At 39.6% G+C, this 16,491-nt stretch overlaps 3 protein-coding genes across 3 annotated transcripts; all 3 read right to left on the bottom strand.

Moving 5' to 3' along the window:
* Positions 1–4: 4 nt before the first annotated feature.
* On the bottom strand, positions 5–1,153 carry LOC122414667 (cyclin-dependent kinase inhibitor 1C-like). Its single transcript, XM_043426167.1, has 3 exons — positions 1,002–1,153; positions 533–733; positions 5–348 (listed from the first exon to the last, which is right to left on the bottom strand). Exons 1-3 carry the CDS (start codon positions 1,011–1,013, stop codon positions 253–255), a joined length of 309 nt encoding a protein of 102 aa, XP_043282102.1. The 5' UTR covers positions 1,014–1,153; the 3' UTR covers positions 5–252.
* A 7,692-nt stretch (positions 1,154–8,845) lies between these two features.
* Positions 8,846–11,093, bottom strand: LOC122414550 (cuticle protein 12.5-like). Its single transcript, XM_043425923.1, has 2 exons — positions 10,972–11,093; positions 8,846–10,079 (listed from the first exon to the last, which is right to left on the bottom strand). Exons 1-2 carry the CDS (start codon positions 10,981–10,983, stop codon positions 9,639–9,641), a joined length of 453 nt encoding a protein of 150 aa, XP_043281858.1. The 5' UTR covers positions 10,984–11,093; the 3' UTR covers positions 8,846–9,638.
* A 3,559-nt stretch (positions 11,094–14,652) lies between these two features.
* Positions 14,653–15,323, bottom strand: LOC122414551 (cuticle protein 70, isoforms A and B-like). Its single transcript, XM_043425924.1, has one exon. The coding sequence runs from the start codon at positions 15,306–15,308 to the stop codon at positions 14,898–14,900; it is 411 nt and encodes a 136-aa protein (XP_043281859.1). The 5' UTR covers positions 15,309–15,323; the 3' UTR covers positions 14,653–14,897.
* Between the last annotated feature and the right edge of the window lie 1,168 nt (positions 15,324–16,491).

Raw genomic sequence — 16,491 nt, forward strand, 5'->3', positions numbered from 1 at the left:
AACATTGACAGCTTTTCCTTTTTTTTATTTTATTCTTTTTTTTTATGCGGATGATACGATTTTGTGGCGATACATGGAATTGAAAGTTTGATGAATACCGTCAGTTGTTGTGTCGAAAGTCCTTTTCGACCACTGTCGATAAAGCTGCCTTATCCTTGGATGATAATTTCGAGATGAAATGCGTTATCGAACGGTGGCCGATAAATCGACTTCAGCCGGTAAAATAGCGATGGATCTTCGAACGCTGCTCGATCAGTAAACGATGTTGTATCCGTGCTGCTCGATCGAGTAACTTGCGGGCGCCGCCGCGAGGAGTGGCGCCGAATATGTGTAAGCGTACGGTGCGATCTTTATTGCGGAAGAAGGAAAAAGATAAAAAATACATTCGAACGTCGACATTCTCGAGAAAATGGACAAATTTGAGATGAATTTTCCACGAGGAATTTCCAAAATGGAAGTTCATTATTTTCGAACTGAAAAGTCCAATTTTTTCACAGAAAATTCAAAATAGAATTGCACTTCTGTTACTCACGTGAGGCAGTGCCGGCGCTGAGTATGTTATGTGAGAAATTGGTGCAATCAGAGGACTCGCGATGGGAGCCGCGATGGGTGTCAACTTTGCGGTGGATGCCGGGGTTTTTAGGGTTGATATCAGAGAGAGCGGCTTCGGTGCCGGCTTTGGCTCAGGCGCTGGTGCAGCTGCGACAGTAGCCACGAGGGCCGCTACCAAAATCTGCGCATAAAAGGATCGAAGACAGTGACAAAAACAAAATGAGTTTTATCGTGTTGGGGAACTTGGATCAGTAACTTAAATCGTAGCAATGCACTCACGAAACCGAACGAAAAAACAACCCTTCATTATTTAATAACATCCTAAAGTTGACGTCTTTTGTTGCGCAATCAAAAAGTTTTATCAAACTCGGAACAGTGAAGAATTTTGAAAAACACCTCATCAAAGGGGAGGCCCGTCTGGTTAGAAATGATTTTTATCAATTACTCACGTATCGGAACATGATGGAAATGCGAGAAAAAAGAGAAAAACTTTGTCGTTAAGTGGAAAGATGCGACGAGCAGTTTTGCTTCCGTTATTCTGAGCCAGGAAGCTCCTGATCCCCTCGTACTTATAGAGCTCTGAGAGGATCCACCTCGTCGTAAAAACTTGACTCGTTCTATATACATGCTGAGGTATAAATACGAACTTTATCTGTGTGTGTGTGTGTGTGTGTGTGTGTGTTTTAGTGCCTAAGTGTAAGAACAGTACCAACATAAACATACCAGTTGCACCGAGGCTGATGCACTCTGCGGGTGCATCTAAGAATCATCTAAGCCCTGCGCGACTGTTCAAGTTTTCTCATTTGCAAACTCGTTTCACCACTTGTTATCAACACAGTACAAGTTATCAATGTTTCGTCGACAAATCCTGCCAATGAGTCGATCAGTGACGTTTGCAGACTGCCAACCTTCCTCTCACTTATCGAGCTGTTGTGAAAAATGGCAATTTCGTGATGCAACACAAACTGAAATAAAGCTACGCTCGGATTCGAAATTTTTGACGATAAAAAAAACGAAAAGGTACAGGAATTAATGAAAATTTTGAAAAAAATGAGTCAAAAACGAATTTTCAATCTTGGCTGCGACCGGAATAAGAACTGAAAATACGAACATTCGATAAATGTTTATTTTTTATTTCTGCCACTGACAAAGGCTCCCGAGTGTTAACACAAATGTGTTGTTACACGTGGCTCTTCGTAGCTATGCGAAAAATGCACTTTCTTTGCCTCTTTTGTATCAGTCCTCCGCGAATGCCTATCCATTTGTGTGGGTTTGCTTGGCTCAGGAATCCACGAGTGAGACTTTGCGTTGTATGCATATAGAAGGATATCAACCTACGCTCGGATATGTTCTCGAAGCTTTTCTATGACCCTCCGGTTGGCCATTTTACGCAGGGATCGCAGGGATAATACGGGAGGGTAAAAAAGGGGCTACTGGACGATGTCACTGAGCTCCGAGGAGAGCCGGTCGTCCGAGGTCAGACGACATTTTCAGACAATTTTTTTCATTAGCCGACCTAGACCAGTGGTGCCGATGACCGGATAAACGAACCATTGTATTCACTTGGTACACGAACGTAACTAGCAACTGGAATTTATCACTGCACTCGGGAATGGGGTTAAACCAACAAGGGTTCGCTCAAATGATGTGGATTGTTGAAATTTTACAATTATACTTTGAAAGTAGAGAAGCAGATGTGGGCTAGTTGGCTACTGGAGTAAGTTATTGGCTCAGAATAGCATTCAAACAGGGAAACGTAAATATACGCTCGTTTGGTGGTTTCTAGTAAAGTCCTGGTAATTCGAGAGTATCAAGCGTCGAATGAGGGGCCACGTAGCTTCATGAAACCCGGGAACTGAACTGAAATTTGCCTTCCAACATTCTGGGTTCTTCCTTTTTTATAGAAATATTTTTTCAATGACTCGAAATTTATCAACATTGAGATGGGGTTAGTGGATGCAATTGGAATGTGTAAACGGGTTTGCTGTGACAATATAAATGAAAGCTTTCTTTCACACAATCATTACGGAAAGTAATAATTTGCAGAAAACTGACGGCGAAAGCTCAAAATTCTCAGTGGCAGAGTCCGCAATTTTCGTGTGAAATAAATATATCTACGGAAATTTTCCATTTGGACATTTGTTTCACAGACGATGAGCTCAAAAAATACTTTTTAAAATTTCATTTTGCAATTTACATATTGCAAGAGGGTTAACAGATTCAAGTTGTTTCGTCGCATGGACACATTTTTCAAATAATGAATCAAAACAAAAGACAGAACTAGCTACAATTTTTTTTAAGGAGTTTCGGTACAGAAGTCAAAATATTAAGAAATCGATCAAATTTGGTGATAATGTTCTTCAACGTCAAGTGCGAAAACACAAATTTTTTCAAAATTTTCTTCTACTTAGTTATCGAGTAATTACGCATTAAAGCAGATTTTTTATGCCCGGAATGTATACCTATATATATGGAAACGCTATGCTTATACACGTGAACTTTAGTGATCAATTACTCGATAAGTGTGTAGAAGAAAAATCTTAAAAAATTTGTATTGGCAAATTTGGCACTAAAGAATATGTTCACCAAATTTTATAAAATTCTAAACTTTTAGAAATTTTTTATGTTTTTAGCATGGTTTAGCATGGGCAACATTGTATCGCCTGTACCGAAACTCCTTAATTCTCTTTGCTTTCACGCCAGTTCTTTCACGTTTTTTTTCGAAAAAGTTCATTCCCTTTAAGGTGATGTTTCCATTTATTTCAGAATTTTCACATCGAATTTTCTATTTCAACTCCTAAAATCATTCCGCAGACCCTTCTCAAAATTCTTTCCGATAGAATCCTTTCCAATGAATAATCTAAGGTACCGGGAGTTTCAGTTTTCCATGACGTAAGTCGTTTGTTTTAATGGCAACATTCAAACATTGCAGGTTTGACCTCCGAAATGCAACCACCGAAAATACGAAAATAATTATAAAACGTGTGTTTGTATAATGACATTGCGCTAAATGCCCCATCGATCAATTGTGTTCTTGCTCTCGCAATCATCTTACAGACTTACGTAAAAGATGAAAAATCAAGCGAAGGGTCATTTGTAAGAAGGTCTTACGAGATTGAGAGTGCTCGTTATCGCTAGATTTTAACGGTTACTGCTCTGTCATGAATCAAATAACTTTCTCGTTCAAAGAGTATGCCAGGGTCCATTACTCGAGTGATGTTTTTCGTCATGATGAAGAGGAGAGGCCCTTACCTGTAGGCGCTCAACAGCCTACCATTGACCAACAACAACCTTTGACATATTATATTTCCAATCAACAGCCACACCTACGTCAAAAACCATATCGCGCTACGTCATTTTTTATTCATCAGGAATTTATTCATTTCCCAGTTTTATTCTGGCCAGCTCGACATTCATATAATGTACTGCGTTCGAGCGTATGATGGGAATATGAGACAGTTCTCTGGTGAAAAAATGCCCTTGTCCGTTCCACGATCGTAGTGAAATCTCTCGAACCGATCAGCGTATTTACGTAATACAATTCTTATTCGTTGTACACACTTTTTTCCTTCTCTCTGCACTCGAATAATATCAAGCTCGAGAATCGGGATGACCTCCGAGATTAACTGGTTTTATTTTGGCGCACAAAATCATTTGAATATTCAGATTTTATTGAAGCGGTACAATGATAAAGAATTTTATTGCTCGGCTGAATAATATAGTTTTGTTCGATTTCTATACGAGAACAAATAAACTCGAATTTTGTCGTCTTATCGTTCATCCTTCGAAATCCCTTGACATGGCGAACTTCTTGATTTTATGTCTGTGCTAAATATGGGGATAAATTCGGAGATTCATTTATCTTGATTGGTGAAAAAGATTCATCGACTTTCATCTGAAACGAGTGAAATTCAAGCTGATTTAATATTAAGATTGAAACCAGAATTCACAGCAAATCAATGTTTGTTTCGAATAAATCATAGGTTCGTGACAACGAGTACACACTAGAATTCTACATCCAACAAGGTCTCACTAAATCGACATGGGAACTCCAACTAGAATTTTGTCAAATGACTAACAGGAGCAAACCTAATAATCGTGGTCAGCTTTTTTCCATGGATATATCGCTAATACAATATTTAATTAAATCCGACATGATTATACCTTGAATATTATCAAAATTAATACGTGAAGTTGTTTCACCGAGAAATATCCCATTACATTTAAACCAATGGTAAACTTATTTGATTTTAAAACCAACGTTTGAATCGGTTCATGTCGTGGTCTCATTTCGTCAAGATTTATTGATGAAAAAAAAATGAACAACAAAATGGAAGCATCAAACTATTTTTCACTTATTTCTAGTTTCTTATGTTTTAGTAAAGCATCAATTCACACGAGATTCTATAAGAAATCGCGTGAACATTTAAACATTTTGAACAGTCCGAATTCATAACTGATGTCTTGCAGTTTTTAAATAAATTTTCACATTTTCGATATGGTTCCTTGTAATAATTATAGCTGAAATAGTAATAAATGCAAAATAACATCGATTATTCAAATTTTTTTTTGGGCATTTCAATATAAGTTTTCGAGATTCGATGGGAATCGAATTTTCGTTTTTCTTGGAATATCGATTGGGGAAAATCAAAATTGAGTACGTTTGAAGTTTCGTAACACCGGATGAAAATTTCTCCTATCGTCGAAAGGTGAGTTAATATAAAGAATGATTTCACTGTCGTCAATTCCCTATTTGAGAATGACGCTTTGATAAAATGGATTGAAATCGTATCGAGGAGCACAACCCATTAATTCAGAATCGCGATGAATAAAAAAAGTCCCTTGTGATCACTTTCAATTCGTGCTGATCAAAGCACGCCGAAGTGCAGAATTAATGATTACGTGATTTTCGTGATTTCTCTGGAAGTTGAAATTTGTATTAAATTCTGTTGCATAACTAATTACAGCTTCGTTGATACGTACACTACCGATATGAGATACAAAGTTGCGTTCGTGAAATATGAAATACTCAATGGTACTGTCATACAGCCACTGCGATTTAATAATGAACTTCACACGTGCACTGTGCACGATAATTACTTTTAATCAGATTCATCGACTCATCGCTGATCTGTTACTCGACGTATCAGATTAATGAAATGAACTGAATGATGAATTTAACGTCGAACCGTCGCTTTGTGGAGGAATTTATCACAGCTAGAAAACTGTCACGAAATTTGTTTTGCTTAATCGATAAACTATTCAATTATTTCTATAATTTGTGGTATAATTTACCAAAATGTAAATGGGAGATTGATGAAAAAATCACTGTTAGAATATCACTTTGGTCGAAGACATTTTTTAAGTACGTCGAGTCGAGGAGCAATGATACGGAATTCATTAACACTCGCTAGAAAAATTTCCAATCTTATGTGAATATAAAAAACAGGGCTCGTAAGAGAAGATTAGTCGAGATAAGAAATACTGCATCAGTGGATCGTTGCTTGCAGGAACAAGACGATGGTAGTTGTGCAGCAATTTTTGCTGAGACCAAGACCACGAGGGTTCGTTAACCCGTCGCACAGTGAAGACCTTGGATTCCCTCTCGTGACGCCCGAGCTGCTCCGTATGGCTTGCGAGAAAACGAGCCCGATTCACCCGGGCATAGATCCAGATCGAGAGATCCAAAGAAAAACGTACCGAGCAATGGTGAGAGTAAGACAAAAAGATAGAGAGAAAGAGAACTCTGAAGTTGTGTGGAGATTGCAGATATAGCTGGCGTACTATTTACTTCTGCTGCAATATGTACTTACAGGCTAGTCCAAAAACTCAATTTATTTGTCATTCGATTGGTGAAATTTGTTCCAGGATTAAAAAAAAGTCAATTTATTACGTCCATACTTTCGTTCTTTGACCTTTTCTTTAAAACGCATTCGCACAGTAATTTGTGTTTCACGACAGTTCCATGAAAATTTAATCCCTCGACTAATGAGCATTTGCATTGAAAAAATATGTCGAAGGGCCTCTTTCATGGCAGGCATCGATCCAAGATTTTATTCACTGAAGATTAGTCCGAGTACAACTACAAAAAGGCTCAAAGGTTCAACGAATTTGTGCACGAATTCAGTATTAAATCATTTCAGAATCATTGAAATTTTTGTGTCAAACTATCTGCGTGTTTCTCGATCAATAGTTCCATTCGTTCGATGTTTCGGATGGTTCAAGAAAGGGGACTGAAGATTCTTCCCATGCTTCGACCCCTCCCTTCGACTCACCGTAAACGATGACAATCTTTTAATCCAATTATTATACAATTTCGCTAAAAAATGCTCCACTAAAAGAGTCTTTCAAATTTTAGTCAGAATCACTCTAAAGTTCTTAGTCAATTTTGCATTTGAGAATTCAGCTAGTTTTTGGACAAGAATATTGAAAAAGCTTCAAATTCTAAGGGACGAAAGGAGTCCAATGAAACTTTAATTCGAAAATCAGCGACATTTCTCAGTTGCAAATATGGATAACGACCGATTATGAATCTAGAGGAATAGCTCAATAAGCCTCACAAGTTGTTGACAATGAAAAAAAGGAAAAAGCTCTCACAAATATAAAATATCTCTAAATAATTTTTGTAATTTTGGAATAATATGAAATCTCTATTGCCTCGTACAGTATCGTCGAGTTTTGGAAAATCCTGTACAATGGGTACTATGCACGCAATAGTTTAAGCGACGGATCGTTGGGATCCCTGAGCTCCCTGGTCTTCTGGCCAAGAGGAAAACACATCATAAAAGGAAAAAAATGAGAAAAATAAGAAAAAGAGAAACCCCGAGAGACTGAACGAGGAAGAAGCGGAGGAATCGAGAATGTTCGAAGAGTGGAAAGAGAATGCCACACACAGTACCTTGAATCTTTCGAGTCTTCCCTTTGTACGTACAGCATAGCGGAGGTTTGCAACTCTATGCGAAGATGGAGTCATAAAAATCGAGAAAGAAAAGAAGAAAAAATATACGAAAGACCTTCGATTCAAGGCTTTCTGAAGTAAAGTACTCTCTGACAATGACCATGAATTTGTTCACCATATCCCATGAGAGTCCTTTCTAGTTCTCTCTTTCTCTCTCTCCCACTCGTCTTCTATCGTTTCCCACTGACTAGTTTGATTTTCGATTCCCCGCCCGTTTTATTTCCATCTAAAGAATGAATAAAGAATAATTTGAGCTTCGAGATCGATGCTTCTTCTACGAAATGATCGGCAGCCAAAGTAACCAAGGTTGAACATCCCGACGTTGAAAATCATACTTGAAAATCGTTCGACAAATAAAAATTTTCATTAAAATGGAGCGAGCTCAAAAAACGATGAAACGTCGTATATTCAATTTTGTTGAATCGTCTCAAGTATCCGAACAAGCCTTTCCGCACTCGACTTCTACATCTTTTTCCAACTATTTGAAAGACCCTCGAAGCTTTAAAGAACAATGGATAATCCGTTTGATCACGTTCCTTATAAAATTGCTCGTCGATCAGCCCCAACGGAAGAAAAATAAAGAAGGACGAATAAAGACTGCGAAGAGTCGGCGTAGGAATGGGGAAGACAAGGGCGTGCCTGACCATACCACAAAAATAAGGTATAGGGCAGGTTCTCGGCCTCGTATCTACATATTCACGCATGTACATATATGGCGGCAAGTCGTCTGTGACTCCCGAGCCAGACCGGTCGAGATCTCTCCTCCTCCTTCTTCTTCTTCTCCTTTTATCCTCGTTATACCCTCGTCGTTATTACTGGCAACTCCGAGCCGCAATGACGTAGGTACCAGTTGAGATTTTCTCGTTTTTCGCATTGGGTACCAGCGCGGTTGCTCGCCCCCAGAGATTCCTCCGACCACCTGTGGCTGTCTCGCGTATATCGTCCGTTCTCGTCGTCCCTCGGTATTCTCATGCATATACAAACCATTGGATGATTCTCGAGCTTATTAAATCCGCGTGCGAGTATTTGTGTGTGTTTGGGTACGAAGGTAGAATTGCGCAGGCTGGTAACAACGGTAATTTTCATCAAATGACTCCGATGTGAGTATTTTTCATCTCTCTGCTGAGATTTCTCCGCTAAATTGCTGTTGATACGGTGATTTTTTGCTGGAAGCTCCGAATTGCTGTTGATGCAGAATTTTTGCGTCAAAGCTGCTGAAGCTCGCCCAAGCGAGTTGCTGATAACGTTTGCTATGATTATTCTTTCTTCATTACACTTTATTCGCATGATTTTTTATTAACGAGAAGATCGAGAAGGATTATAAAAGAATATTGCTTTTTGATGACATGAGTGGGTTTTTATTTTCAAAAATAACGATTCCGAAAACATGAAAATGCGTTGACAAGAACGTGCTGTTGTTTTTCATAAATCTAAGTAGATACAGTCAGCCTCCGACAGACACAGGACGAAAATAAAATGGGAAAAATCGACGATCAATTCTCGAGCCTCTTCACGCATGGAAGACTGCACGAGTGCACCGTAGAAAAATGTGAAGCGTGGTGATGTCGCGTTATGAAACGGAAAAATGGCTGAGAATTTGATGCTCTGCCAAACTACGCGTTGTCATACGCTTTTGAAGACGAAACTCTCGAGTTCTCATTGTTCGCTAGCGCCCCGCCGGCCACTCCTCGAAAAATTGGTGAAAATGCTTTCCTGCTCCGGTTTTTTCAGGCTGACCTGAGGCTCCCATCCGCCCCGCGGCGAGGTCAAAAAACTTACGGGCATTCGATCACAAACTAGCCTGATTTCGAAAACTCACTGTTTCACCGAATTCACCGAATTGAGTCGCATTCCTGAATTAATTAATAGACCCATCGAGCAATGGATTGATCGATAACTCACCGACGATTCGGTCCACGAATGCATCGATTGACTGGTTGATTTTCGAGTCAATAGATGTATTCATGAAGGAACAAATTCAAAGAGAATTTGAATTGTTCCGATGAGAAATTGATCCACTATTGACGAATTCATGAATTACCGAGTAACTCGACAAATCGATGGATTTTTTGGTGAGATTTTCGAGATCAGACTGCGAGGCCTCGAGCAATTATGAGGTTGCGATTTCTTACAAATACGCGTAAGCCGGTGCGACGTACGCGGCATGGGCGATCGCTGGGCCGCCGTGATGGAAAACGCTGTGTCCATAACTCGAAACAGTTTTTTCAGCGACGAGTGGCGCACCGGGTGCAGCGTAAGACGAGTACAACAATGGTGCAGCGTGAGCGAGCGGCGCGGCAGCTACGAGCGGCGCGGACGCGTGAACGACCGAATTTCCATGGGATTCGATGGTTTTCTCGTGGACGACAGCCGCCGGAGCTGCGTAGGCGATCGGAGCTTCAGCGATCAGTGGGGATGAGATGATCGGTGCCGCGGGTGCAGCAACGAGAGGCGCACTCGCGTGAACCACCGAATTCCCGTGAGATTCGATCGTCTTCTCCCCCACAATCGATGCCAAAATTTCGGATGGTTTTGCAGCTGCAACTGCAACGAGGACTGAGAGCACCACCTAGGAACGAAAATGTTTATGGAGAGTGAAAATCTCTTGAACGTTCAAATCTTTTGGACAATTAATCGTTCGTAATTAACAGCGCGATTCATTTCGAACTGAGGTACGTTGCAGATTTACTGCTGGAGACACAAGCTTCATTTTCTTATCAAATCTTTTTCTTCCCATTTTCCATTTGCTCGTTCCCTCTATTTTGAAAGCAGATATCAAAAGTGTGCTAATCGTTTTCGCAGCAACAATTGCGAATAAGTGAAAGGAATCGAGATACGGAAAAGTAAATCCACAAATAGAATCAACGCCAAAGTAAATAATGCTGGGTAACACGGAAATTATGAGAGTGCGTGTGAAAATAAAACGTTCTTATCGTAATCACTTATAATCGTGTGAAATTGCTTGACTTGGAGAAACAGTGACCAAAGACAATGAATCGACGCTTGAAAAACTTCAGCTTTTTTCGAAAAATGATGTTTGTTCTCATCTTAAGTAGGGTGGATCGCGAAGATACAATGTTGCCATGCTAAAGGACGTTAAAAATATAAAGAATTTCAAAATGATAAGAATTTGATAAAATTTGGTAAATGTTTTCTTCAAAAATACATAAGACAATGTAAATATTTTTAGATTTTCCTACCACATAGCTCTCCAGTAATCGAACACTAAAGTTCTCGTGCATAAGCACTTCGATTTAACGCTCAATTATTCGATAACCACGTGGTAAAAAAATTTTTAAAAATGATATTTGTATACTCGATGCCAAAGAATGTTATCACCAAATTTGATCAAATACTGATTATTTTTATTTCGTGATCCAGCCTCCTTAATTCCGTGCCAATCGATATTTTGGAGTTTTGTTGAACAACGGATTTTTCGTAGTGCATTTTTGAGTACTGACCAGCTTCAACATGATTGGATTAGATGGGTGTTGTCTTGTGCGTTCTGGAGAACCTTCGACTGATATCTGCGTCCAGGAGGTGCAACCCTGAGGTTTATATAGTCTGGTCGTTGTCGATGGTGCTCTGCCCACGATATAGTTACTCTTTCTATCTTAGTATTGGTGTGTACTATAAACGCCATAGTTACTACAATTGTATGGATGCGTATATTTGTATATGTGTGTGGAAGGGACCTTCGGGCACATGAAAGGACTTCGACTGGGATATCTTGATCCCATGCTTTCGTTCGACTCAAATGTTCTTCAAGGTACACGCATTTGGAGGTTTACACGTACTTTGAACGAGAGGGGAATGTTTCCACATGAAAATATTTCATTTTAAAATGTATCCAATCGAATGAAAACAAATTTAAATCCGTACTCGATGACGGATTCAAATCACGAGTTTTAATCTGTTTTTTTTTCTTTTTCTTTTTTTTTTTTACACATTCATAATACTGGCTCGAGTTTTTGTCTGCACTTATATTGCATTACGAAGGATTGCTCATTTACCATTTTACTTGGACCAGAATCTCTTCCTGCACTTTTTTGTGAGCGATTTTTTCTCAGGGAATGGATAAAAAAATTGCCTGGAAATATACAGAAGCCGGGAACAAAGATGACTAGGATTCTTATGTATTAGCGTGATTAAAAAACGACGGTAAAAAAGATGATTGTTCGGCGTTGCAACGACAGAAGTTAGCACTCAATCAAGAGTCGATTCTCTCAATATTTGAACTTGGAGGAAAAAGAGCTTGAGGTCGTCCCGATGGTTTTACTAAAATGTTTTTTTTTTCGATTCTTCGTAAACGTCTCGAGATTATAAAATGATACGCTTTGTTTCGCAGGTTGATATGTCAGCATATCGTGAAAACATTATTTTCTCAAAATTTGAATCACCTGAGAAATTTTTTACAGTAGTCTCCAGTGGAATTTATATGATTTTTTTCATTCCAAGAAAGAATAAAAATGTTAACGTCGTTGGTGCCACCTCTAAAATTTTTTTTGGATGGCCCAATTTCTGAGGGGATTACTTTTTCATGATTTATTGAAAAATATATTTTTTTTTAATCACTCTATTATGTATCTTCAAATTTTTTATGAACGCACAATTTTTAAAGTGATTTTTCTATTATGATCATGCGGTTCTTTGAAATTAATATTGACGAATGAAATAATTTCGCTGGGTTACGAAATCTTTGAAAAACTTCATGGCAAATAAATGTCTTGGTTCAACAAAATTTATAGTTGGAAAAAAAACGTTGAACGTTGCAGACCAATGAAATTTGTTGATTCAAGAAAACTCTTCTCAACTCAACGATGTTTTCGTCGCAGTGAGGAATATTCATTTGAGGCAGCAAATTAAACGTTTAAATAAATAATTTTTCGTTAAGTTAACGAGTCCCTTCTTGTCATTTACAACCATTCTATTTTGATGGACAACGAATTTTTATTCTCAGTGCATCTCATACGATGGTAAGCACACAAAAAATGTACTTCTCGCGTCCATTGCTACTCTGTTCAATAAGTTCGAGAAATCATGAATTTTATGGGCCTCGATAAGCGTTAAAAAATCGAACCACAATACCGACTTTTCGAACTTGGCAATGAGAGGTTGGAAAACATTAAAAAACAGCTTTCGTCTATTCATGTATTATTCGTCAAAATTTGATGTCGAAATTTGACATTTGCTTATACTCGTACATAAATCATAAATTTAATACACACTCTCCCCCGGTACGACGTACTTGGATGCGTGCAGATTTCTTCGTAGACACGGTCGAACAATATCGACGAGTGACCGTGAACGACGGAGGTCCGGTTGTCGAGGGCAAGGTCTTTTCACCCTATCCGGGGTAAACGACACGTTCATAAATGATATCTTGACGTCAATATACATCGAAAAGTACTCGCTTCAAGTCTCGGAGAATACATATCCTCTTAGAGGCAGTCACGAGATGTCGATTTTATCCCAAACCAGTATGGTAATTTAATTCAATCAGAATTTTGCTCGACTTCTGTTTATATATAATATTTCGACATTTTTATGCATCGATCGGACCTCGGACAAATTGTCAAACCGCGCCCACCATAAATTATCTTTAGCGAATCAACTTTTTTCGCCTGGCGAGCTGAATTAAAAAAACAACTGTACATTTTTGGACCAAGGATAAATATTTCGGATCGAGACTCTCGATGGTTAAAAAATATTAAAATTCAATGTGAAAATTGTTATATTTATTTTTATTTATTTTTTTTAATTTTTCAATGCAATCAGTTATTTATCGAGGTTTTTCCAATGATTCCAGTTTGAAATTAATCCATTGTGTGGAAAATTGATATTTGAATGAAAAATTAATTGAAGCGAATAATCGATTATCGGTTAAATACTAATGCATCGAAAAAACAATCCCCCTTTTATTTTTTACTTACTCACATAAACGAAACAAATTGAAAAAGAATTTCCTCATCTTCCGTCGATTAATACTACTCTAGGACGACCTTGAGGGTTTCCCTTCTCGAGGCTAATCGTTTTGGAATAGCATGAAATACTTTCACAAGTTCGTCAAGGCGCGCTCGGATCGTTGGAGTAAAAATGACAAAGATCAAGAGCCCAATACAGTAAAGTAAGTCCTCGGTAAATTAGACACGAGGATCGCGACAGAAGTAGTGAAATCTCGGTGGACGTACGAGACCTCAAGTGCAGTTATGTATACACGGGTATATGTTCTCGCCGAAATGGTGCGTGACTGGAGTGTCAAGCACCGAATGACTTATGAGATTTGGACTCTCTCTCGCTCGCGACGAACGTTCGAGTAACATTGAAGGATGAAAGAGGAACTCCTTGCGCCAGCTCTCACTTAACCAGCGATTTACTTCACTTTGTTGCACAATCTTTAAAGTTCCCTCGATCCCTCCCTTCTATGAATTTATGAGAGTGAAAAAGAGGCTCGTGAAAAAATAAATCCGAGTTGCTGTTCACGAGTCTCGAGAAAAAACAACTGACTCATTCGTGATTGAGTAAAAAAGAAAATCCGAGACTCCGCTGGGCTGCTCCCTTTTGATGCGGATCATTTATTAATCACTTTCTCGAAGATTCTGTAACAGATTTTTTTTTTCGTTCCTGAATATGCTGATCTACTATTATCTAAGAAATGAAAAACTGTTTTAGCTTTTTAGCTTTTAGAATAGAAGAAAGTCTGAAGCGTTAATTCAGTGTGAATCGAACGGAAGAATGTAGAAAAAATTCTCCATTTTCATCTTACATGTTTACGAAGGGGAGCTGGGACGCTTAAATTCTTCGTACATTCGCACTCAATTTAAAGCTCCAAATGAGCAACACCGTTTCCCCATTTCCATTGATTTTTAAACTGTAAGAAAGCCTGTTTTCGTTTTCATATGTACGAATAATTCCATAATTAAAAAACAAAATAGACGATAATCGAGCAAGTTGTATTATAATTCCCTGCGACAGTGAAGCGAGATCATTGAACGAGGAGCGTTGGAATTGCTCACGCGTGCGCACATGCCTCGAAACGTTGTGAAAACCAAATAACGATCTATTTTGTAGTCTCTACGAAAATAAATAAAACAACAAAGTGAGGTGACGCAAGAAAAAAATGGTCGGAAGACAAAAGAAGCTTGAGGTGAGATTTTTTTATTAATCATCGAAAAAAATTGACAATTTTCGGGCCACGTTCTCATCGTAAATGCGACTCCCGCGTCGATGTTCTCCGTTGTAAATACATCGGAGATCCAAACCAATAGATTCCAGAGTGACAGGGCGGCTCGGAGTTGATCGTTTTGCCCCGGGCTCGAAGATCCGTTAAAGCCAAACAGTGTGATTTTAGTTTCCTTCCCGAAGAATAGAAAACGGAGATTCCTTCTTAGTGGACAGCGACGAGGGGTGCGTGTGCGGCATAGGCGAGCGGAGAAGCGGCGTAACCGTGAGCGATGACAGCGGCGGGTTGGTGGGCGATCGCAGGTGCGTATGCGATGGCAGGAGCTGCTGCGACGACCGGAGCCGCCGCGACGAGAGGGCTCTTGTAAGAGACTTTGTAGGTGTTGGCGTAGCTCGTGGCGACTGGTACGCTATGAGCGACTGCAACCGCGGGCGCGGCTGCGACCACCGGCGCCGCGAGGTATCCCGGCTTTGGTGCGGCTGCGGCGCAACCAATGAGGACGAAAAGGGCCACGTACTTGTACATGCTGGAGGGTAGTTTTCTTTCTTCTTCGGCTACGACGTTCAGACAAGTTTGAACTCTGAAGTTCGAATGATGCTCTACGCTCTCCCGCATCCTGCTTTTATTCGGTCGCGGCGAACCCACACTAATTCTCACGTACGTGCGGCGAGCGGAGAAACAAGGGGAATAAAGAAGCAGCTTGCAGGAACTTGTGAGGTAAGAGGCAGGACGGAGTCGCCGTGAACTCGCCGGGAAGCCTCGACGCGCGACCCTCTCGCCTTCTTCATAAACATTTATGGATATACGCTTTCATATATGTTTATATTTATTTATATGTGTACGTATATGTTGGTGTAACCGAACGTGAAGAGCGCTTGGCAACGACAGGAGTAACGCACTTCCTCCAGCCCCACGCGTTTCTGGCTCCTGTTTATTCGTTTGAGCAACAGCATCGCGAGCGTCTACTGAAAAAATATCTTCGCAAATCTTTCGATCGAAAAGTTTGGAATATTATGAGCGCGGGAAATTGCTGTTCTCGCTTTTCACTTTGAAAAACGTCAAACAAATGTCAATCCGAAGGTGGACTGCTCCGCACAAATGTCAACCCCAGAGCTCGTGTCCTATTTTTGGACCCTCCACGATTTTTTCTTTCCGTAGGGCATTTGGCCATGAAATTTGCTTCACTCATATTAACGGGCTTGCGAAAGCTGCAGAATTGTGGAATTGTTGAAAATCTCATTTTTTCATTCAAGCTAGAGCTCGATCGGTGGAATTAATGAAGAAAATACAAAAGAAGAATTGATTTTTATCGGTCCGAAGTCTTGGGAAGTTGACTCGGAGCCGTAGGAAAATTTTTAACTCGACATTTGCCATTGAATATCGTAGAACAACATTTCGTTATTTGTCAATAATCTTCGTGCCTTTTCATTATTATTATTGTGACAATAAATAATTGAGTCGTGTCTCGCGGCCTTGTGTGATCGAAAACCAAGCGCGACGCATGCTTTTTTTCAATAGTCTCTCCCCAAGAAAGTGCCCTATATACGTTTACGTTTTTTCCAGCGTTCCAGACGAACGAGACGACCGTTCTCCCTCTTTATTTTCATACCCTTGTTACATGCGCTGTGTACGTGTTTACCGTCTTGTTTCGCATAGACTATACCTTCGTACTGTCGTTCATTTGCCCGAGCACTGCCAAGGTTTTTTCACACTGCTATATGAGTGGCATAAATATATGTGGAATATCGTACACGTTTGTGTTTCTCGAGTCTTTGAGCTGCTCTTTCGATTTTAACAC

Source organism: Venturia canescens, chromosome 8 (assembly GCF_019457755.1).
Source record: "Venturia canescens isolate UGA chromosome 8, ASM1945775v1, whole genome shotgun sequence".
In the NCBI taxonomy this organism is placed as follows: Eukaryota; Metazoa; Arthropoda; class Insecta; order Hymenoptera; family Ichneumonidae; genus Venturia; species Venturia canescens.